General features: G+C 40.5%; 1 protein-coding gene across 2 annotated transcripts in view; it reads right to left on the bottom strand.

The window, feature by feature from the left end:
• lonrf1 (LON peptidase N-terminal domain and ring finger 1) overlaps positions 1 to 25,368 on the bottom strand; it is a 91,928-nt gene that overhangs the window by 46,750 nt on the left and 19,810 nt on the right. For both annotated transcript variants that reach the window (XR_007936306.1, XM_028813091.2), the window contains exons 3-7: positions 21,464 to 21,586; positions 19,205 to 19,369; positions 17,093 to 17,159; positions 11,572 to 11,662; positions 1,430 to 1,544 (exon numbers count right to left, since the gene is read on the bottom strand). Coding sequence is in view for 1 of the 2 variants with exons in the window: in XM_028813091.2 (XP_028668924.1) it covers positions 1,430 to 1,544; positions 11,572 to 11,662; positions 17,093 to 17,159; positions 19,205 to 19,369; positions 21,464 to 21,586 (561 nt within the window). In the remaining variant the exon portion in view is untranslated. The remainder of the gene's footprint in view (positions 1 to 1,429; positions 1,545 to 11,571; positions 11,663 to 17,092; positions 17,160 to 19,204; positions 19,370 to 21,463; positions 21,587 to 25,368) is intronic.

The following is a 25,368-nucleotide window of genomic DNA, read 5'->3' as shown; positions in this document are numbered from 1 at the left end:
ATTGTCTTTTGCTTACACTGAAAAGGTTTTGAACCGTTCTTCATAACTCATCTCCTGTAGACCTTGAATCAGTCTCCTCACTCTTCTCTGGACTTTTTCTATTGCTTTTTTTTGTAGCAAAAACTGCACCCAGCACTCCACATGAGGTCTCCCCAGTAAAAAGCTATTATAAGGCCTTCCCAGTAAAAAGTTATATATAAAGCTTGAGCAGAACCTTCTTGGACTTGTATTCCACACATCAAGGCGCTATATAACCTGACATTCTGTTAGCTTTCTTAATGGCTTCTGAACACTGACTGGCAGTTGATAGTGTTGAGTCCATATGACTCCTAAATCCTACTCACAAAGCATACTTTTGATTTTTCAGACCCCCTACTGTGTATTCAAACCTCACAATTTTACTTCCTATGTATAATTACTTTTACCGACATAATTACAATTACCAACATTAAACTTGTCCTGGCGTAGTGCTGCCAAGGCAAGCAATAGCCCTTCAAGATCCTGTTTTGGATTAATAAGATTTGAAACTGTCATAATATAAAAGGGTGTAGCTGCTAAAATATAAGGTGTCATCAGGCACGGGTAAGACGCGTGTCAAAAGATTTCTCAGAGTCCAAGAGTTCGTTTTAAAGATATTTAGTGAAAGTTAAAAGCAAATAATCCACACAAGAATAAAAGAAAAAATAGTTACACACGTAGAATAATAGGCAAAAAAGGGGAAAAAAATATCTTCTTTAAACTTAGCTTTTCTTGAAAGACTTTAGTTATTTCTATACCTTAAGGTTCTTAATTTCTTCTTCTGTACGCCTTAGCGTACGGTGCGGTACTTAAGTAAACAAGTTTTCTTTACTTGTTATTTCTCACATTCAAAGAGCCCGTAGGTCATCAAGCACTGTTACGTGCGGTCACGTTTCTTCTTCTCTACTTAAAGGTTCTTAATTTCGTTTTCTCTACTTAAAGGTTCTTAGCTTCTTCTTCTGTACGCTTTACGTACGGTACAACACATACATTAAATACTGTTAAGTGCATATTTACTTCACACACTCAAAAGGCTCGTAAGCCGGTTGGCACATAGGCAAGTGTCCAGGCACGGTGACGTGCGATCACGGTTAAAAACCGTATGCCTCTACACCTTATACAAGGCAAGGCTGTCACTAACTAACTGAAGAATAATGTTTTCTCCAAGCTGTTAGAAATGGTAAGAATATACCACTACGATTCTATTTACGGGGGTTATAGGAACCTCCCGTTATTTATGCATTGTCATCTAAGAAATATTCATGAATCTTATTGAACAAGGAAAATGGCTCTTACAAAGGGTGTTCAAAAATTTGAAAATGTTTGAAACACATACAGTACATACGGCACAGGCTAGGAAACTAAAGAGGAATATAAAACAAAAAATAAAAGAGCTTCACTATTATCATACCTCTCTGAGGTTCTGTTTACAAAGTGGGCAGCGCACATTATGGTCCAAGCTTCGCTCAATGCAGCTCTTACAGAATGTGTGTCCACAGGGAGTCGTGACCGGCTCATAAAACAACCTAAGAAAAAAAAACAAAATTTGTTAAAAATACTACAGACTATTATTGTCGCACTTCATACACACATTTTTCCTGCCAGGTGTTTGTGGGCACTTTCAATATACAACACAGTAGAACCCCAGTTATCCGCGGTAATGTGGACTGATGCTACCTTGAAGAGCTGAAAACTCAGATGAAACAGATGGTCGCTTTATTGGCGATGCTGTACACAGAAGATGGGGCCTGACGCAGACAGAGAGACATCATCAGGGAAGAACAGAGATGGGCCCTGCACAGATAACAGACGGAGGTCTCCATTTAGTTCACGCTTTAAAGCACTCGCTTCTGAGCCAGCTGACGCGGTCTCGCAGCTCACCACCGGTAGTTAAATCGCAACGCACATCTTTGAACTGAGATGCTTCATAGTATGAGTCCTCAGTGATTCAATTGGTGATAAGGATGGGATGTGCACTGTGGACAGGTGGAGTGTAGTGGCGTTGCTGTACACAGCAGGTGGGCCCTGACACAGAGAGAGAGAGAGAGAGATATCAACTGATGTCATCAGGAAAGCGCTTTGCACACAGTGGTCAGAGATGGTCTCTGTGTGGCTGACGCATGGAGCTCTCTATGCAGTTCATGCCGCAAACCATTTAATGCCTCTGAGCCAGAAGATGCAGTTTCCCAACTCACAACCGATATTTCACCACAGCACAAATCTTCATACTAAGATGTTTCGTGATGCAAGTCCACGGCAAATCAATTGCCGGTAAGGGTGGGATTTGCACTGTGGACAGGTGGAATGTAGTAGTGACGCTGCGCAGAGACAGTGGGGGCTGACACAGAGAGGAAGAGAGGTCAGCTGACGTCACCAGGGAAGTGCAGCGCTTGCAGTGGTCGGACAAAGGCTCTGCACGGCTGACGAATGGAGGTCTCCATGCAGCTCACGCTGCAAAGCCCCCCATCTAACCAAGAGAATGTGGGTTCTTAGTTTCAATAGGTAGATCATTATAGCGCCCTGAAATGTATGAAAAGAAAAATCCTAAGGTGAATGAAACAGTAGAGTATGTGTACACAGGCAACGCTGACGACACACTGACATGACAAATAGCTGTTGGGTGCAGATGTGGAGGGGTGAGTGAGTTATACCCACATTCCCACAGTCACCAGCTCCTTAACTGTTCACTTGGTACGGTCAAGGCTAAAAGTACAATATTTGTGACTTTGGTACATTGTCCATGTGTATTCAGCAGGGGGTGCTTGTTCATTTACAGAATAAAAATGGTTATCCACCTTTACTGTCCAGTCACCCTAGTTGTCCAACATCATAACTAAAAAACGGGATGTGCTGCAAAATCGATGCCCTTACAGCTTGGATGTTTTCAGGCGTTCGTACAGTCCAAGGATGGCCTGGAGATTTTCTGTTCAGTGTTGTACCCATCTGTCTAAATTTAGCCATCCGCTGAAGAATTGTTTTCCGATTTGGGATGTCACCTTTAGGAGCAATGCTGAAGTGCGTTCCGAAGGCGCGGTGCGTAGTGATGATGGATTCGTTGTTTCTGAAGGAATGCTTTGACAGCGAAAGCACGGTCTGCACCGGACCAAGTCATGTTGCTGACTGAAAACTACAAGGGATCGCCTATTAAAGGACCCCCCACCCCAACCCACCCGGCAGTCTCTACCTTGCACAATGACCTTGAGAAATGTGGTACTTCATTTTGGCTCACCCTGTATGAAAAAAAATTACTCCGTGCATTAACTAGTTTGAGCAATTCCTGTTACACCGACGGCCTGAGATTTACAAAATACTAGCTGTGTGTGGTCTTTGGGACAAAAACAACATTAACACTTCCTATCAGTTTTACTATATTCATGAACTCGGAGAGGCGTCAGGTAACTCTTAAGAATTACCAAGGGCAGAGGACGTGGACCCACACCCTGTGTTTGCTGCCCCACTGTCGATGCCATATCTTAGTCGTATGGCCGGCATATGAGTCCTATTAATCTTTGTCTCGAGAAAATACCTCCAGAAAGACAATGTTTTTAGGGAAAACTTCAAGCCTTGCCCACTGTTGCTGAGTTGTTTCACCTGCACGTTTTTGAGCTGCACCATTTGCTTCCTTTCGACGCTGTGGCTCTTTATCTGCATCATCAGCACGACGTTGTTGTTGCGCGGTAGCGTTTGCTGCACACAGGTTTTTCATAGTGAGAAGTGAGGAGCATGAAGCACCGAAAAAAATTAAAAGAGCATGCTTACGTCTTCTAGTGGCTGTGGTTGAGCATGAGCAGAGCAGACTGCCCTATACACACACACAGGTCTTTTGTTTATATATGTCTAATAGAATTTACCCGTGACCCTGTGTTCGGATTCAGCGGGTTGGAAAATGGATGGATGGATGGGATAATAGAATTTAAAATTCTATTCCACTTATGGAGTACAGGCAACAAATCCCTTTCTTTGGCATCTGACGTGATCTGGGAGTCCCAGGAACTAACAAGTTCCAAAAGCACACTTAAAAATGCCCCCTAGAAGCGGGTATTCCACCAGAAGACAGCTAGAATAAGAGAAAAGAATAATCTTTGTAAATAAAAATATTTGTCACAAGAAAAAGAGCTCTGAAGTGGACAAAAAGCATAACATTTCTGTTAAATGTAAATCCAAAATCAAGCAGGAGTTCCAATATGAAATCCCAAGAATGCTTGAAAAACAGAGAAATAGGTCAAAAAATCCAGAAAATTATTAAGTAAAATCAAAACACAAGAACTCACGACTCTGAAGCGCATTCACTAACAGCTGCCAGGAACAGTAGAAGACCCTCCAGAGTTATAGGCGGAGGGCAGTTCCTGGCAGTGATTGGCTTGTGTTTCTGCCACTTGGGAAAACACTGATAATATAGAGGGAACATTGCCGAGGTGTGAAACATGAACACAATCAATAATAAATAAATACAGTGATACCTTGAGATATGAGTGCCCCAATGGACGAGTTTTTTGAGATACAAGCCGTCACTAGGTCGATTTTTTGTCTTGAGTTACGAGCCAAAATTCGAAATACGAGCCATCAAAGAGCTTCTCCCCGCACATTCCGAGGAACTGACGACAGAGGAGTTGACGGAACTACATACGCAGCAACATACGGAGGTTCTGCAGGAGATCGGTATCGTGGAGGAGTTTATCTCTTAAAGTGAGATAAAGGAAGTGTTTGCAATGTGGGAAAAAGTTTCGAACTTTAAAGAAAAGAAACACCCTGAAAAAATTACAACTGATCATACAGTGGCGCTATTTAATGACACTTGCCTAACGCCTGACTTTACTGAAATGAAACTGAAGTTGCAGCGCCGCTATTCAATGACACTTGCCTAACGACTGGCTTTACTGAAATGAAACTGAAGTTGCAGCGCCGCTATTCAATGACACTTGCCTAACGACTGGCTTTACTGAAATGAAACTGAAGTTGCAGCGCCGCTATTCAATGACACTTGCCTAACTCATTTCAGAAACATTCTAAAGGGGAGGACTAAACAAAGCTCCTTGGACAGGTTTCTATTGAAATGCCATGCGAATGAAAGTGATGAAAGCGTGGCAAAAAAGAAAAAAACTAGTGAAAAAGAAAATTAAGTTAAGCAAAAGTGAAGTGAAAGAAAAAAAACATTACAATATGCTAATCGGCTTTGCCAACGTCTGTTTATTTCTTTAGATTCTCTTTTATGCATTTGTTTGTATACAATATTTGTTCATTATAAATACATTTTTCTTATGTTGAAAACATTTAACAAAAAATTGGGGTGGTTTTTTGGGGGCTTGCACGAATTAATCTCATTTCAATTAATTTCAATGGGGAAAATTAATTTGAGATACAAGCATTTTGACTTAAGAGCTCGGTCACGGATCGAATTAAACTAGTATCTCAAGGTATCACTGTATAAATAAAATTAATACATACAAAAGAATCAGTGATGATATTAAACATGAATTTGAACCCCAGCCAGGGAAGTAACTCTGGCTAAGGTATAGCAATATTAACTCCAAGCATCTCTAGGGCTAGAATAAAAATGTACAGCATGAAGTCTGAATAACGCTCGGGATAGTAAATCTCCTGCCATCCATTAGATAAATAACATGCTATCATTAAAAAAAAACTTGAATTGCATTTTGCCACTTTAGGTAATTCATCAATGTTCAAGAATGGGGTGGAGCCTTTAACCAAATGTGGCAGGTGGCAGGGCGTGGTCATCAACCACCTGCCTATATAAGGAGCTGCCTCCCCTCATTAAGGACTGGAGTCGGGTGAGGAGAAGGACGAGGTCTGGGAGGAGGCAAAGGAGAGGCCCGAGACGTGTGAGAGAAGGCTGAGAGAGAGAAGCCTGGACTTTGGGGGGAGCCTTGGTGTTTGTTTGTGTGGCACGGAACTTTGTAAATAGTGTAAATAAACATGTGCTGGTGCAACTAACATGTCTGCCTGTCTGTGTCCGGGGCTCGTTCACACAAAACACACAATGGTGTGTAAAGAAAAAGCAGTAAATCCAGTTTTAGAACAAACTGAAACTGAACCATTAGCTGAATTAAGCGATGCTGATAACAATGGAATGGGCCATCAGACATTGACACGGATAGTGATACTGATTGTAATGCGGATTTAAAATTTTTATGTTTTACATTTTTTTTGCCCACACAAACAAAGGTTAACTTAATTTTAAAAGGAGGTACAGTGGTACCTTGAGACACGAGTTTAATTCATTCCGTGACCGAGCTCATAATTCAAAATGCTTGTATCTCAAATCAATTTTCCCCATTGAAATTAATTGAAATGAGATTAATTCGTGCCAGCCCCCAAAAAACCACCCCAATTTTTTATTAAATGTTTTCAACATAAGAAAAATGTATTTATAATGAACAAATATTGTATACAAACAAAACAAAACTTAATACATAAATGAGAATATAAAGAAATAAACAGATGTTGGCAGAGCCAGTTAGCGTATTGTATTATTTTTTTCTTTCACTTCACTTTTGCCTAACTTAATTTTCTTCTTCACTAGTTTTTTTTTTCTTTTTTGCCACGCTGTCCAAGGAGCTTCGTTTCTTCCTCCCTTTTAGAATGTTTCTGAAATGAGTTAGGCAAGCGTCATTAAATTGCACCGTTACACGACCTTTTCAATCAAGTCCGAAACTTTTTCCCACATTGCCAACACTTCCTTTATCTCACTTGAAGAGATAACCTCCTCCGCCTCTGTCTCCTCTGTGATACCAGTCTCAAGCAGAACCTCCGTATGTTGCTACGCCTGTAGTTCTGTCAACTCCTCCATCGTCAGATCCTCAGAATGTGTGGCGACAAGCTCTTTGATGGCTCGTATCTTGAATTTTGGCTCGTGACTCAAGGCAAAAAATCAACCTAGTGACGGCTCGTATCTCAAAAAACTTGTATGTTGGGGCACTCGTATCTCAAGGTACCATTGTATTTAAAATCATAGCATCTCCTCTTCCTTAATTGAACCTCATTTCTAAAACATCTGTGCAAACAAAGTAAAAGACCAGGATGATGCCCCAGGCTGAACTGATTACTTTATAAACTGTGAACAGATGGGCGCCCCTAGGACTAAGAATTGCCAAATTGGTTTACAGCTTGGGAAAGGAAGCAATTCGGACATACTTAAAAGATCAAAGACTGTAAGCAAAGTCATTTATCATAAGGCCAATCATATGTGTGTCACATCACATGTTCCGGAATCCCACGTGGAATCTTAAAATAAATATGCCTTGTCCGAGAGCAACACCAGAAGAAGAAACACATAACAAAAAGGCAACGTCAGCAGAAGAGACCAAGACACGTGTGACCATTTCATCTTAACGTTGGAGGATGCATTTCACCAACTGCTAGATCAAAAGCCATCTGAGGACATTCATCTTTGACTCTTTTTGTAAGCTTTTTCTAAAGAATATTTATATATCCAGATTTTACTACCTATATTTTCTTTAATACTATCATCTACTATTACTATTTTTCTTCAATAAATACCAAGTTTCTTTTAACTTTCTATACTTCGTCTTTATATCCAAAGTGATTGAAGTAATAAGGTAAAAATTTAAAGAACCTGGAGCAGTAAGGAAGCGCCATATGATCCAAACTGTGAGGTTTATTGGCTGAGGACAACAAGCTCTGTCCAAAACTGAATAGTGCATTAAAGTAAGACATCAGGGGTTTATAAATGGCCTATAGCCAAGGAGGTAGACCTTTGTATGTTTAAATATACTCTGGGAGATCAAAGTAATATTTAGGTCTGAGATACTGTATATCTAAGACATTGTACATTGTCTGTGCCAATGGTAAGTAAGCCTCTTGAAGTACTAGAGAAAGATGGACTGTGCATCCATTATTCATATGGCACTTGTGTGGGTTAAAGTTAATGTTCATGTCAGAAGAAATGTAGGAGACACTAAGCCTTGCACTATGGTAGCCTACAATAACACAATGGGTGTGTCGATCGAGTGGATCAGGCACTGATATTCTACCCTGTCATGTTTAAGCAACAGAAAAGAAACATAAGAAAAGGGTACAAAGAAACACATTTCTACAGTCTTGACTGCATACTGGGCTGTGTATTGACTGTTTCAAAACTAAATCTGTGTCAGTACTGTACCTACCTTTTCTACAGTTTCTATACTGACCTTTTGGTATTAATAACATTTATTCTTGCCAAGAAACTTTTTCATGTTTTTGGCTCATTTTTCTGAGGGTAAACGTAATGCTAAAGAAGCTACTTGTCACACACACGTAAAGTTAAAATTATGACCCCCTTTTATGCCTAGTATTATTTTGCAGTTTCTGTGGAAAACCTAGCACGAGCTGATAAACATCATGAACAACAGACTTGCTAGAAGGGTTCCTGCTTATTTTTTCCATAACATACCTTTCACAATAAAGACAACAGAAATGTGAACTATGAGCAAGGAGAGTTCTCAAAAAAATATGCCTATCCATCAACAGCCTGCTGTGAATTTAAACTCAAAAGATGTTAACATTTCAGCTGCCTAAATAAGACTTTGCTACAATTACTTCCATTTAGAAAGAAAAACGGGTGGCACGGAGGCACAGTGGTAGCGCTGCTGTCCCTCAACAGGCAGGAAAGGTTCTCAAAAAGATGTGCCTATCTATCAATAGGCTGCTGTCAGAGTAAACTCAAAAGATATTAACATATTGTTTACCTAAACAGGTTTAGATAAGGGGTGGCACAGTGGCGCAGTGGGTAGCGCTGCTGCCTCACAGTTGAGAGACCTGGTGACCTGGGTTCGCTTCCGGGGCCCTCCCTGCGTGGAGTTTGCATGTTCTCCCCGTGTCTGCGTGGGTTTCCTCCGGGCGCTCCGGTTTCCTCCCACAGTCCAAAGACATGCAGGTTAGGTGGATTGGCGATTCTAATTTGGCCCTAGTGTGTGCTTGATGTGTGGATGTGTTTGTGTTGGCACCCTGCCCGGGATTGGTTCCTGCCTTGTGCCCTGTGTTGGCTGGGATTGGCTCCAGCAGACCCCCGTGACCCTGTGTTCGGATTCAGCGGGTTGGAAACTGGATGGCTGGTTTAGATAAGTCATATTTAGAAAGAAAAAAAAGCAACAAAATGAATACCTACTACCTCTCAGTTGTATTTGCTTATTACGCTGGTCATTACAATATTATATACCGTATATACTCGCGTACAAGTCGGGTCTTGAAACCTGAAAAATCGATCATAAAATCAGACCCCGACTTTTTCTCAGACAAATCCAATTTTTTTTGCCACTTCAACAACTCTTAATTTAAAACCAGCTTCATATTTTCTTCTGATTGAATGCTCCATCGTAGATAAAGGATGCTCTTACGATAAAGGTGTATGAGGGTTTGAGATACAAAAAAACACAAATCAGCGCAAACGTCGCTTCAGAATAGTTTGGGTATTACCATGTGGTAATGTGGGCACAATACATAGGAAAAAAAAAGGCTGTGTGCTCCGTGGTTACTCTCTCAGGTGGGCGTTAGCATATCGTAATCTCCTGTACCAATAGCGTGAGTCTTCCGCATTCGACTTATACGACTGACATTATAAAATACCAGAAATGATATGGTAAAATCAAGCCCCAACTAATCTGCGGGAGAACTTAAATGCGAGTATATACTTCTTCTTCTTTCGGCTGCTCCCATTAAGGGTTGCCACAGCGGATCATCTTCTTCCATATCTTTCTGTCCTCTGTATCTTGCTCTGTTACACCCATCACCTGCATGTCCTCTCTCACCACATCCATAAACCTTCTCTTAGGCCTTCCTCTTTTCCTCTTCCCTGGCAGCTCTATCCTTATCATCCTTCTCCCAATACACCCAGCATCTCTCCTCTGCACATGTCCAAACCAACGCAATCTCGCCTCTTTGACTTTGTCTCCCAACCGTTCCACCTGAGCTGACCATCTAATGTCCTCATTTCTAATCCTGTCCATCCTCGTCATACCTAGCATCTTTAGTTCTGCCACCTCCATCTCTGTCTCCTGCTTTCTGGTCAGTGCCACCGTCTCCAACGTACATAACATAGCTGGTCTCACTACCGTCCTGTAGACCTTCCCTTTCACTCTTGCTGATACCCGTCTGTCACAAATTACTCCTGATACTCTTCTCCACCCACTCCATGCTGCCTGCACTCTCTTTTTCACTTCTCTTCCACAATCCCCATTACTCTGTACTGTTGATCCCAAGTATTTAAACTCCTCTACCTTCACTAACTCTACTCCCTGCATCTTCACCATTCCACTGACCTCCCTCTCATTCACACACATGTATTCTGTCTTGTTCCAACTGACCTTCATTCCTCTCTAGAGCATATATCCACCTCTCCAGGGTCTCCTCAACCTGCTCCCTACTCTCACTACAGATCACAATGTCATCAGCAAACATCACAGTCCACGGGGACTCCTGTCTAATCTCGTCTGTCACCTTGTCCATCACCATTGCAAATAAGAAAGGGCTCAGAGCTGATCCCTGATGTAATCCCACCTCCACCTTGAATGCATCCGTTAATTTTGTTAATACTGTATTTTTTAGTATAGTTTTTTTTGTAAATAAATACACCTATTTGCTAAACTAATCTATTGTGTATCATTTTTAAAGTAGCTATTCTCTTATCCGTCTTTTCTCTTATCCGTCATGGCCTCAGTCACCAAACCCTGACATATAACTGAGGTTTTACTGTACATTTCTTTTGATATTTTTCACGAGTTTTGACAGAGTTCACTATTTAACATTTATGCAGAGACCTACACTACAGTGTCCTGCTAATAAATGGCTCAGCCTTCAATGTGTTAGAGCACCAGTTCAGTAGCTGTGCTAATTGTGGGTCCGAGATTACGCGCTTACATGCCCTATGATTACAGAGATTTGCCATGTGCTTCTAAACATTAATGAATGTCTGTCTTAAATTTCTGAAATATTAAGTAAATACATTTTATTTTAGAATGATGTGTAGTCGGATGTGCGCAAGGTTGGAGCTCAGCCCAAGGCTGAATCCCATCTGTGAAGCTTCCTTTCTTTTATTAAGGCTGTGTATGGCGCAGCATTAACGTTGAGACAAGCTCCTTCGCATGGTTTGCATGCATCAAGTTTTCGCCATAAGCTGTGTGCAGAATTTTTCCTACCTACGCGAAAAATGCAAATGTGGAGCCGCATATTTAACATAGTGAATTTCAAGGAGATGCAGGTGGTAGAAGTGAGGTGATACAGGTACCTGTACTCTATCCTTCCTCTTTCCATGACCACAAAGATGCTCAGATGACAACAAATTTATTAATGGAAATTGTAAATAGCACTGGACAAAACTAAGCGGTATGTAAGAAAACATGCACACTCCACCATCTCCTTTTTCTTTCCTCTTAAAGCCAGTAGTGGCTGGTTTTGCAATTGCAGCAGTGGCATGTCAAGTGACTTGCGCGTGGTCACACAGTGTCAAGTAGCAGGACTTGAACCCACAACCTCAGGGTTTGACATCCAAAGCCTTAATTACTGCACAACACAATTTTGCAAGGTGATATAAAATCTTACCTTATACAGAGGGGGCATTCCAAATCTGATAGAATTATACTTCTAAGAAGAGAATCCTCCATCTGTTTGAAAACCTCTTGATCATTCGTATCTACGGTAATTTGGAGATTTAGACGTTAAATTACCGTCAGTACCAGAAACACTGAAAAACATGTAGCTTTAAACAAATGATATGTATATTAAAAAAACACAAATATTAAATTATAGTAGAAAGACCAGTTGCAGCTTCGCATACACTTACGTCACTATTAATAACAGGAGTCTGGTCCTGAACAAAATTGTGATGAAATTGTTAAAAAAACATATACAAAGGTTGGAACTATAAATTATTTTGCTAACTAATTAGCTGGACTAGTACTAGTCTGATAAATCATGGTTTTTGAAACATGTGATGTTTGTGTAAAGGTGCAAGGAATTTATTCAAAAATGAAAGAGCTGTATTCTTAAACAATGTTTCCCATCGTAACAATAGTACAAGTATGTTCTTATAATTACTAACCTTACTAACCAGACTAAGGTCTACCTTGACACTTTCAAGGCTGCTTTTGATATTAACAATGTTTCCACCTGCTATTGCATAAGTGCTGACGCATGTTGGTTGAAATGTTTGATTTTATCCACAACATGACATGAACTGAGTGTTGGGTATTTCAAAGCCTCCTTTGTCTTTACAGTATGGCATCAATAACTGGCCGCCGCTATTATCAAAAGAAACAATCTGCAAGCAACTTTTTGCATATTGTTGATGATGCAAATTCTATACAGTCAGATACGGATCTAGAGCTGGCAGAAGGAACAGAAGAAAGTGACATTGAGAATGCTGTTGATTATCCCCTAGTATCCCCTACCCCCTAGTGCAGGGATGTCCAAACTTTTCTTGCAAAGGGCCACACGAGAAAGTCTCGAGTGTTTTAAGGTCCTGGATATATAAAAAAGCCAGTAATACACTTACATCCCATACTATGTTAATAAAACATCAACATTTAAGTATCTACACTATGTTTGCATGACCAGATAATTGGCCTTCTGGCATATAAAATGTGTGGTTTACTGACATCTATAAATTAGCCCAGCGTACTGTAAGTGAGTAAGTGGATTGTTGGGTGTATAAGTAGGAGTCCCCTGCGACAGACTGGCACCCCACCTACAGTTTGGTCCTGCCTCACATCTGACCCCGTCCATAAAGACTCGAGCTCCTTTTGACAGCATGTAGTCAGACAAAAACTACCACATCTTTTCAGAATATTTATGCCCTTATCAATGTTATATTACAGCCAGGGTTTATTCCCTGGCCTAGATTTATTTTGAGTTTTATTGTAGTTTTTATTCAATTTGAATTATTATTTATCACATCTTCATGTTATTACTGTTCTTTTTTTTACTAATTGTGTATTATATGGCTAAATGTGAATGTTCTGTGGGTGGTGCCCCAAGATGCAGGGATGTTTCACCATTCCAGGTACCTCCATTTGGCTATTTAAGAGACAGAGAAGAGGAACTCAGAAGTGGTATCCTGAAGGTTATAGAGTATTATTACAGTACTAGCCAACCCGCGGCGTACCATACGCCGCATAATCAGGCCGCTTTTTTAATGATTTTTAAGCACAGGGAAAAAATTAACATTTGAAAAATCCGGAGGAGAGGGGAAGGACGCCCATTACGCCCCATCCATCATGCTAGTCTGCTGATTTCTCGTTCAGTAACCTGTGAGTAGTGATGGGCGGGGTGAAGCCTCGCGAAGCATCAACACGTTTGAAGCAATTGTGTCGGAAATCGTATCGAAGCTTCGAAGCATTTGACACTCACCTCTCTCGTGACACCTTCTGGCCATTTTCATTAACGTTACAGAAACTTATGATACACTTCAATGACGTCTGTTAAAAGTCGTATTGCTTTTATTTTTTCGTAGCTACAGACTGACAACGAAAAGAAGGGTCCGTCAGCAGCTTCTAGTGTCTGATGTCTAAAAAATATAAATATAACTAATGCTGACAGGCAGAATGCACTATACGATAGCAAGAGTTAAACAAAATAAGACGCCTCACCTCATGCATTCCCGGCTCTTTCAATTAGTATTTACTTTTGCACTGTATCATTATAATCAACAACAACAACAACATTTATTTATATAGCACATTTTCATACAAAAAGTAGCTCAAAGTGCTTTACATAATGAAGAGAAGAAAAATAAAAGACAAAATAAGAAATTAAAATAAGACAACATTAGTTAACATAGAAAGGAGTAAGGTCTGATGGCCAGGGTGGACAGAAAAAACAAAAAAAAACTCCAGAAGGCTGGAGAAAAAAATAAAATCTGTAGGGGTTCCAGGCCACGAGACCACCCAGTCCCCTCTGGGCATTCTACCTAACATAAATGAAATAGTCCTGTTTGTAGTTCAGGTTTTTCACGGAGTCACTTGATGTGTTGAATCGCTCCTGTTATTGGTATTATAATTAACCCTGATCTTTTCTTGAGATCACATTTAATAGCCTTAAATGTTTTCTTTGGTCTGTCTTAATTAAAACGGAGTAGACAGAAAATAAAGGATTATCCCTGTACTTTGCCATGATATAGGTAAGCACATTTAAGAAAGAAAATGTGAAATCCTTAAATCACAGATGTCATTATTCAATCAAGTATTAAAATTTGCAGTGCTTCGAAAGCTCGACACAGTGTCGAAACCTTAGTATCAAGCAGCCCATCACTACCTGTGAGTCACGTAGAGTTTTCATTGTTGTTTGCGATTCTGGCCGCTTTTCGCATACTGAGTTGTTCGGGAGTCACAGTTGAGAAACAGTTTTTTAATGTCTTTTAAGCACAGGGGAAAAAATGAACATGTGGCCCGGTGCATTCTTTAACTGCCTTGTGGCGCTGTAGTAGTACGGCTGCTTTGCAGTAAGGAGACAGTGGAAGATTGTGGGTTCGCTTCCCGGTTCCTCCCTGTGTGGATAGCAAATTATCCGCGACAAACAAACTGTTTTACACACTGCAAACCAATCCGCGCCGCTTTTTCAATGTTTTTTAAGCAGAGGGAAAAAAATGAACATTTGGAAAATCCGTAACGCTGCTTTCAGTAAGTACAATGCACACGCATTTAATTTGTCATCCACTTTTTGCCAGCTGTCTTTTCTGGTTTGGGCCGCTTTTGCAGTGTTACCTCTTGTGTATATTATATCTTGAAATCCTTCGAGTTGCTAATTAACTAACTAATACCCACCCACTCAGCTTGTGTGAAAAAAATGCACCCGTTCTTTCATCATTTTGTTGCAGCCTATCAAAGACTTGCTGATCATGTTTTGTAGACTCAATATATATTGGCTTTTCACTCAGCGCGAGGGCGCGCATTCATCTCGGATTATTACATCTTGCTAGACTAATCTGCTACACGGCTGTGTTTGAAAAAGCGACTTATCCCGGATGAATTTCACCGGCATTAATGATTAGGAATCTGGTTGGAACAAAACCCTGCAGCCACAGGGGTTCACCAGGACCGAGTTTGGCAAACACTGCTGAACAGAGACGAAACCGACTCAGGTGAGGAGTGGGGGCAGGCAAAGTAGTTGGAGCTATTGATTATTCAGTGTTGTTTGCCTGAGTGTCTGATCTGCTCAACAGGATTATAAATAAAAGGAAAACAATGTGAAGGCAATGTCATAGGTGATCCTGTGGTATAGCGGGTCCACAGCTCCCCTTCAAAAGCCCATTTTTAAATAAATAATCATCGCACTCACGGTGTAGCGAGGGGCGTGGAAGTGTGGCTGAAACGGTTTCAGGGTAGACTCGTGCTTCGGGCATTTCTCCCCTGTGCAGTGTGTGAGCGAGCGAGTGAGGGGAGAGAGAGAAAGCCGGTACGTTAAGAGTGAGCGAGAGCAGGCTCGAAGGCAATGTGTTCGTGTGGTATAGCGGGTCCATAGCTCACCTTCAAAAGGCCATTTTTAATCAGGCGACTCACAGTAGTGGAGTCAGGCACAGAGAAGGTCAGCTGCAGAGAGAGCGTCTCGACTGTTGCAGGGCCTGAAGCAGGTGAGACGCTAATGAAAAAGAGGCACAGGGCTTATTGGTTTTTAAAGACTGCTTCCTTCATTGTGTTTTAACTTCAGTTTTAAAGGATTGCGCGGCTCTCTCTTGCGCTGCCTGTGTGTGCCTCTGTCTCTCTGGCGCTGCCTCTGTGTGAACCAAGATTCCACTGAGGTTGACTAATGAAAAGTCAACGTGGCTCAGAGCTGCAAGTGGACTGTGGCACAGACAAACAGAAATGACGGCATGTTTTTCGAGGCGTCGCGTCCGAGTTGGTGGGCGTGACTGTGATTTTTTCGTCGTATCCAATGGTCTAAGAGTCGGTGGGCGTGGCTCCTTCCTGCGTGCGCCATTGGCGTCTTACTTGTCGGCGGTTTAGTGAATCCACGCCCCTTCCGGCATGCTTTCCATGGTCGGCTACTTGTCTTCTGGCTTAGTGAATTATATATATAGATACTAGGGGGCTTCGCTCCCTGCTTGCTTCACTCGCCAACCCCCCTGGCCTGCGCAAGGTGCCAGCCAATTCGCCTCTCTGCCGCTCGTGTATGTGGATTTCACTTTTACCAAACAACAAATCTTTTAATTCTTACAGATACGCCTCTTCATTGGGAAGAAACACTACTTTTCCCTGATGGCAACACGAATTAGATGATCTACAAGTCTGTGACGTAAAGTTTAAATCCGAACAATATAATCAATCTCTTTTTGCTGTTCCATTATTTCATCGACCAATAATTTCCGCTTGTCTGGGCAAATTACATTTTTACTATCATTTTTTTGAGACTTTCGAATTTTAGTACTTTCAATATCTCTATCCTGCTCTGCATGTGTATCGCGCCAACGTTTCTGAATTCTTTATGACGTTCTACTTTGTCATCTACTCTTTGTCTTTTATTTCCGGCCATGGGCCTGGTTAAATCTCTTGACACAAAGTCTCGTCTCGCAAGACTTGAAAGTATCTCTCTGATAAAGTCACGTCTCATCCCAAGATTCTTTTATTATAATAGAGAGATAGTACAGTATATGGTTATAGAGTATTGTTTTTGCACAGGATTTACTGGTTTTTGATCTTCTTTATGCTTTGTTTATTGGATTGTAAATTTGCAATGATTGTTAGACTGCCTTTTTGAGATTTTTGTCATTGTTTCTATTTTTTGAATCAATAATCATTGATATAAATGAATAATCATTTATAAAGATTCCTTCTGTGGACTGTTTCTCAAACCAAAAGCTTTTATATGGTTTTCCTACCCCTAGAGAGGCACCTCGGGATATTTTGGTACATTTAAAGTATTTAAAGTGGAAGCCAAACCCATTTTTTAGGCCTGTGTAGGCCGAAGCAGGCCAGTAGAGTTTGGGGTCAAGCTGCCTGAGGTGATGTTTATTCTGAGTAGACTAGGGATGGCCAACTTTTTGAGGTCTCACCCCCTTTTCGCCATGGACTTCAAATCATAACAATCATATTCCAAATCACAAGTATATATGTAGAGTAATCTCTCTTACCAAAGCTCTCCAGTGGCACATGTTGTATATCCCCCTCTTCTGCCACCTCATTTTGTGAGAATGAAAGCTGATGAAAAAAGAAAATGACATTAAGCTTTAATAATAATTGTAAAACTAGGTAATTAAACACTGAATATATTATATATATATATATATATATATATATATATATATATATATATATATATATATATACATATATATATATATATATATATATATATATATATATATATATATATATATTTTTTTTTTTTTTTTTTATTTATCAATGTATGTATGTATTTACTGCGGTGGGTTGGCACCCTGCCCAGGATTGGTTCCTGCCTTGTGCCCTGTGTTGGCTGGGATTGGCTCCAGCAGACCCCCGTGGCCCTGTAGTTAGGATTCAGCGGGTTGGAACATGGATGGATGGATGTATGTATTTATTGATTTAGAGAGCAAAGATAACTTTGTTTCTCGGTGCAAAGAGAACTGTCGCCATCTTAACATTTGTAAAACCAAGGAACTGCTTATTGACTTTCGCCACAGCAAAAAGATTCCATGTCCGGTCACAATTCAAGGAGTGAATGTAGAGGTGGTCCACTCCACTCCAACAAGTACTTTGGGGTCCACATCAATGACAGGTGGGACTCGTCTCATAACAAGGAGGAGATACACAAGAAATGGGAGTACAGGTTCTTATTTCTTAGGAGACTGCGTTCCACCAATGTAGGAAATGACATCCTTCACATCTTCTACAACTATGTGATGGTCAGTGCAATTTTCTATGCTGTGGTGTACTGCGCTGGCAACATCACCTTTAAGAGAGGACCACAAATTAACAAACTAATTAAAAGGGTTGGCTTAGTTATACGACACACTCTGGACACTCTGGAAGTCATAGAGAAGGAGAGTGCCATTATGAACAATGCTGCACATCTTCTCTCTGACACACCAACACTGAGGACTTTCAGTCAATGAATTGTGTAACAGAAGTGTGTCAGGATAAGCAACTGGGGCTCCTTTATACCAAAAGCAATATGCCTGTATAGTGCCTCACTGTTACTATGACTGCCAAGTCAGAAGCTCTTTCTTTCTTCTTAAATTTTCCTTTGTAATCATTCTGATGTATTTGTTGATTTAAAGAGCTTCAAATGCCCTGGGGACAAATAAAGGTCTATCGATAGATAGATAGATAGATAGATAGATAGATAGATAGATAGATAGATAGATAGATAGATAGATAGATAGATAGATAGATAGATAGATAGATAGATAGATAGATAGATAGATAGATAGATAGATAGATAGATAGATAGATAGATAGATAGATAGATAGATAGATAGATAGATAGATAGATAGATAGAGCAAATTTGTCTATCATCTTATTGTCTTATTGCCTGTATATGCTTCACTGCCCCCCATTTTCCTCACAACTGTGGCACAAAAACTTCACTACACTCTCACAGTGTATATAACGATAAAGTTTTAATTCAGTCTAATCTAAATTAGGGGTGCTGAATGGTAACAAGTGGGATAACTAAAGCTAACCCTACAGAAATATTACTTTAGCAGTAAATAAACAGGTTTGAATTAAGAAATTGGTTAAATAAAAAAATGTGCAGCCACCGCAGCCTCCCTGGATGTAATGGAGTAGCCCTGAGCTTGATAAGCGCCATTGTTATGAGACAGTTGACACCCTTCCGTCATACAGGAGTGCTCATAATGTTGGGCTCATCAGTGTAAAGAGTTCTCGTGAGCAAATGAACACTTGCTGCCCTGATCGCTAGCTTATGAGAGAATTTTCTTAAATGGCTTATGACTTTTGTGCAGACCTGTATATACTTCATTTTATAGCTAATGCAACATCAAGGCTATTCACAAGTACATAACTTTTCACATTTATATAATTTTAATAGTAGGGTGTTGTACCGTGTTAGCCATTATGGATGCAATGAGAAGCAAAATGACACTTTTTATTGGCTAACTAAAGAGATTATAATATGCAAGAATTTTCGAGGCAGCTCAGGCCCCTTCTCATGAGCTTTACATTAGTAAGATTTTGATCTTGTTCTGGCCAAACTGGAAACATAGCCTTTCATCTTGAACACATTTGTGTTGTTGGGTACCTGTAATTGGTGCTTCTGCTCTGCACCCAAGGGCTTAGAAAAACAAGACTTGTTTCCACTGGTGGAAGCCTCAGTTTCGGAGTGAAATTTTCTTATGTACACAGATAGGACTCTGAGCAGCTCTTCATTGTTTTCAGGAAAAGGAGACATCTCATTGTGCAAAATCTAAAAACATAAAAAATGACTGAACTATTAATGGAGAAGGCCAGAGTTGTGCATTTTAAATATAACCAACAAGCAAAAAAAACATATAGTGTATATAGAAAGTGCTCACACTCCTTCGTTCTCTGCTCTTGGTGTGGATTTCCTTTTAAATGGATAAATTTGCCAATTGTGCTCATCAGTCTACATTCACCAACCCATGATCCGTCCATCCATTATCCAACCCGCTATATCCTAACTTCAGGGTCACGGGGGGTCTGCTGGAGCCAATCTCAGCCAACACAGGGCGCAAGGCAGGAAACGTGTACTCAAATGTGGCACTTGGTGCCACGGCCCACCTGTCAAGTTGTTTTGTCTGCCTAAGGTAAAGTCATCCCTGATGGAGGATCGCAGGAATCATGGGAAGGAGGGGTCCTTTCATCGGATTGGCTGGCCCAATGCTGTTTCAGCCATGGAATGGCCAAATGGGGGAGGCAGCTTGATGGATGAGGTCTCCAGGACTCTAAATATATCCAAATCTTCTTATGTGATATCATCTACTGTTAAATTCTGCTCCATACTTCTAAAATTTTTATTTTTATACTGTGTTGAGGATTTGTTCTGTTCTGTGTATTGTATTGTATTGACCCCCTTCTTTTTGACACCCACTGCACGCCCACCCTACCTGGAAAGGGGTCTCTCTTTGAACTGCCTTTCCCGAGGTTTCTCCCATTTTTCCCTACAAGGTTTTTTTTGGGAGTTTTTCCCTGTCTTCTTAGAGAGTCAAGGCTGGGGGGCTGTCAAGAGGCAGGGCCTGTTAAAGCCCATTGCGGCACTTCTTGTGTGATTTTGGGCTATACAAAAATAAATTGTATTGTATTGTATTGTATTGTAAACAAACCCCGGGCAGGGTGCCAGCACACCGCAGGACACACACAAACACACCCACACACCAAGCACACACTAGGGACAATTTAGAATCACCAATGCACCTAACCTGCATGTCTTTGGACTGTGGGAGGAAACCGGAGCACCCAGTGGAAACCCACACAGACACAGGGAGAACATGCAAACTCCACACAGGTGAACCCGGGTCTTCTAACTGCGAGGCAGCTGCGCTACCCACTGCGCCACTGTGCCGCCCCCAACCCATAATGACAAAGTGTAAACATGCTTTCCGAAAGGTATGCAAGTTTGTTTAAAATCAAAAACTGAAATCTCTCATTCATAGTAGTATTCAGATTCTTAATTCAGTGTTTTGTAGAAGCCCCTCTGCCAGCAATTACAGTTTTGAGTCTTATTGGGAAAGTCTCTACAAGCTTTGCACTCTTGATCATTTTATTTTTATTTTTTTGGATTTGATATACTGTACTTTATCAATCCCTGAGGGGAAACTGTCTTTTCACATGAACGTTTCGAGGTCAGAGAGCAGGGTCAACCATTATACGGTGCCCCTAGAGCAATTTTTAGGTTAAGGGCCTAACTCAAGGGCCTAACTGAGTAGGATAAGTTCTGGCAATAACGGGATTTGACTGCACGACTTCACGGATTGGGTTTTGTTCTAACATGGCCTACCTTGTGCATTCTACCATCATGCCACACTTCAAATGTTTTTTTATCCCCTTGACAATTTGATTGTGTGGTCTGCTGAGAGTTCACTGGGTTTTTTTTTTGTCCTGACATGCTGTGCAAATTATGGGACCTTCTATGCACAGTTAGACGTGCGTCTTTCTGAATTATTTCCAGTCAATTCAGTTTGGCACAGGTGGACTCCAATCACGTTCTGGACACATCTCAAGAAGAATTAAAGCAAACAGGATGCATCTCACCACAGTTTGGATTGCCACAGCAAAGGGTCTGAATACTTACAGAAATGAGAGTTTTCAGCTTTTGTCTGCTTAAAACATGTTTTCACTTTGTCATTATGGGTTATTGAGAGTAGATTAATGGACAAAAATGGTGGATTTCTCCATTTAAAATTAAATGTACAACACAAAGTATGTAGAAAGTGAAAGGATTTGAATACTTTTTGAATCTACTGCATAGAAATAGAACTATTTTGCATTTCATAGAAAGATTAAACAGTACCAGACAAAAAAAAAAACTAAACACACTTACTTTATGAATCTCCTCCTTTACAGGTTGATATTCAGGGTCCAACATCAGACAATGACGATACTGAAGCAAAGCATCTACATTCTGTCCAATTTGCCAAAAGATTTTCCCTTTTTCAAAAAATCCCTAAATGAAGGAGTAGAAAATTAAAACTACTTGGCAGTTGAACCCATCTCAACCAGTCTCTAATGCATAACGCAACTGCTTTTACTTTGAAAATGTGGTATTCTCTTTGCTTAATTTTGTTAATTATGCTAACCCTGAACACAGATGTACTGGCAGAGTTGGTTCACCATTCATAGTTTTATAGGAGAGTGGCAAAGAGAAAACCACTGCAAGAAAAAAAAATAAAATCACACACATAGGAGACTCCAAAGTCAGCTGGAAAAATGTTCAATTGGCTAATAAGATCCAATTTTAGGCAAACACAAAACAATCAGCGTATCACAGAAAACACAGCACAATGAAAATGCAGAGAAATCGTTACATTTATACAGTCATATGAAAAAGTTTGGGAACCCCTCTTAATTCTTTGGATTTTTGTTTATCTTTGGCTGAGCTTTCAAAGTAGCAACTTCCTTTTAATATCTGACATGCCTTATGGAAACAGTAGTATTTCAGCAGTGACATTAAGTTTATTGGATTAGAAAATATGCAATATGCATCATAACAAAATTAGACAGGTGCATAAATGTAGGCACCCCAACAGAGATATGACATCAATACTTAGTTGAGCCTCCTTTTGCTAATCTAACAGCCTCTAGACGCTGTCCTCCTATAGCCTTTGATGAGTGTCTGGATTCTGGATGGAGGTATTTCTGACCATTCTTCATACAAAATCTCTCCAGTTCAGGTCAATTTGATGGCATGGACAGCCTGCTTCAAATCATCCCATAGATTTTCAATGATATTTAAGTCAGGGGATTGTGACGGCCATTCCAGAACATTGTACTTCTCCCAGATTTCGTGTGTTTTGGGTCATTGTCTTGTCTTGAATATCCAACCCTTGCGTAACTTCAACTTTGTGACTGATGCCTGAAAATTATCCTGAAGAATTTGTTGATATTGGGTTGAATTCATACGACCCTCGACTTTAACAAGGGCCGCAGTCCCTGAACTAGCCACACAGCCCCACAGCATGATGGAACCTCCACCAAATGTGACAGTAGGTAGCAGGTGTTTTTCTTGGAATGCAGTGTTCTTCTTCCGCTATGCAAAGCACTTTTTGTTTTGACCAAATAACTCCATTTTTGTCTCATCAGTCCAAAGCACTTTGTTCCAAAATGAATCTGGCTTGTCTAAATGAGCATTGGCATACAACAAGTGACTCTGTTTGTGGCGTGAGTGCAGAAAGGGCTTCTTTCTCATCACCCTGCCATACAGATGTTCTTTGTGCAAATTGCTCTGAATTGTAGAACGATGTACAGATACGCCATCTGCAGCAAGATGTTCTTGTAGGGCTTTGGTGGTGATCTGTGTGTTGTCTGTCACCATTCTCACAATCCTGCTCATATGCTGCTCCTGTAAATTTCTTGGCCTGCCAGACCTGCTGGGTTTAACAGCAACTGTGCCTGTGGCCTTCCATTTCCTGATTCCATTCCTTACAGTTGAAACTGACAGTTTAAACCTCTGAGATGGCTTTTTGTAGCCTTCCCCTAAACCAGGAGACTCAACAATCTTTGTTTTCAGATCTTTTTAGAGTTGCTTTGAGGATCCCATGCTGTCACTCTTCACAGGAGAGTCAAAGGGAAGGAAGCACAACTTGCAATTGACCGCCTTAAATACCTTTATATCTCATGATGGGACACACCTGTCTATGAAGTTCAAGGCTTAATGAGCTCATCACACCAAGTAATCAGCATTGAGCAGTGTCAGGCATTCAAATCAGCAAAAGTATTACTAATTTAATACAACTAAATACTGCTTCACTAAAAATCTTTGTTTGGAAAACACCGCAGTATTCAGATGTTCCTAGGAAATGAAAGACAGACCACTGTTATCTTTTTTGTTGAAAGGAGAGTCAACTATTATGCAGGCTAAGAGGGGTTCTCAAACTTTTTCATATGACTGTATGCTGTTGCTAAAATCCTAAATTCAGTTCCAGGCTTAGTGAAGATTCCCAGTTTGAATAAGACATATGGGTGGGCTTCTAATAGGTATACCATTTCTGTGTATCTGAATAAGATGGACTGGGGACTGTCTATTTTGACAGGCAGGACATCTCAACCTAGGCATGCTTTGTTTTGTTTTCTGTTTTTTTTCTAGCACCTGAGGCAACTTTTCTAACAATAGTCTTTATCTGCCTACAGGATTATCCTCTTAAGAAAATGGCTAACCTAGGCAAGCTGAAACTTAGGTTTAAAGCTACCCTGCATATTAGTACTGTATATTGGGTGGGTGGGGGAAGAGTGACATCAGGAGTAGAGAGCTGGGCGGGGCCATCCTCGCTGTCCTTTTTCACTAATATGTGGGCGAAGCTGCAGGGGATGGCTAGTATATATATGTATTAGGGCTGGGCAAGTTAATGTGTTATTATCGCTCTAACGCATTAAGTAATTAACACAGACAATTATTTTATCACAGGTTAACGCAGTTTTTGTTATTATTATTATTATTTTGAAAGCCTTGGTCTCACTAGCGATTGATAGAGATCAGTGATTTTCTTGTTACATCATTTTTCAATACGCTTTTGTTAGAAGGAAAGTTAGCTTTGTTGATTTGACCTCAAATCCCTTTGCTCTTCACTTCTCACGCACGCGAACAGCTTCTAAACTGGCATGTGGAGAGACACCAAAGTGAACGCTCAAAGCAAAACGTTTTTCATATTATATTGCATCTGACTCTGATTTGTCGGATTCCGATTTTGATGCATGTGATCTGGAGATGGAGGTCAAAAACGAAAGTGAGGTACTGGCATCAGCTGATCGTGGTGCTGAACACGTTGGTGTAGCTGATGCACCGATGGCAACGTCCACGTGGGAGGACAGACACTTATGATGACAGGAGGTACAAACTATATTGCGTCTCACTGCAACTGCCATACCCGCGCACCCGTCTCATAATGACAGCCAGGCAGCCAGACTACCGTGCATTCCTGCTGGCCGTTGAGCCGCCACTGCCGCAAACTGCTAACAGGTGCCGACATCAGGCACAACAGACAGCAGCAGACATTTAATGTTGATTTATGTGTGAAACCATTGCTTTGTGCGCTTTTTTGGACAAAATATGAGCCCTCAAAGAGTTGCTACTAAACATCGACTGTTTATGCTGCTCCCTGATAAAAGAAAATGTTTCTGCTGGTTCTGCTGTTCAGATCAAAAAGGAAACCGATTTAGAAGGAGAACTTTTCCGAGAGTATAAACGGTATAAAGAAAACTGTGTTTGATGCTCACAAAACTGTGTCTGTGTGGACATTTTTGGAGAATAATACAAAACGTAAAAAATGTAACAAAAATTAAAAGTTAATTGCTGAAAAACAAAAATAAAAACAAAAAAATGAACAAAAAACTAAAAGTAAAAAATGGCAAAAAATTAGAACTAAAAAATGAAGAACTAAATAAAAAATAAAATAAAAACAAATGGTGGAAAACTAAAGCTAAACAAAAACTGAAAGGAAGAATAAAAAAACTAAATAAAATCTCATATTAAAAAATGATACAAAACTAAAACTACATCCATCCATCCATTTTCCAACCCGCTGAATCCAAACACAGGGTCACGGGGGTCTGCTGGAGCCAATCCCAGCCAACACAGGGCACAAGGCAGGAACCAATCCCGGGCAGGGTGCCAACCCACCACAGTAAAACTACATAAAAACAAAAAAATGAAAAACTAAATAAAAACTAAAATTAAAAAAATGGTACAAAACTAGGGGTGGCATGGTGGCACAGTGGTAGCACTGCTGTCTC

This window comes from Erpetoichthys calabaricus, chromosome 11, assembly GCF_900747795.2.
Source record: "Erpetoichthys calabaricus chromosome 11, fErpCal1.3, whole genome shotgun sequence".
NCBI lineage: Eukaryota > Metazoa > Chordata > Cladistia > Polypteriformes > Polypteridae > Erpetoichthys > Erpetoichthys calabaricus.
The sequence above is the reverse complement of the archived record's forward strand: the minus strand, read 5'-3'. Positions and strand labels throughout refer to the sequence as shown.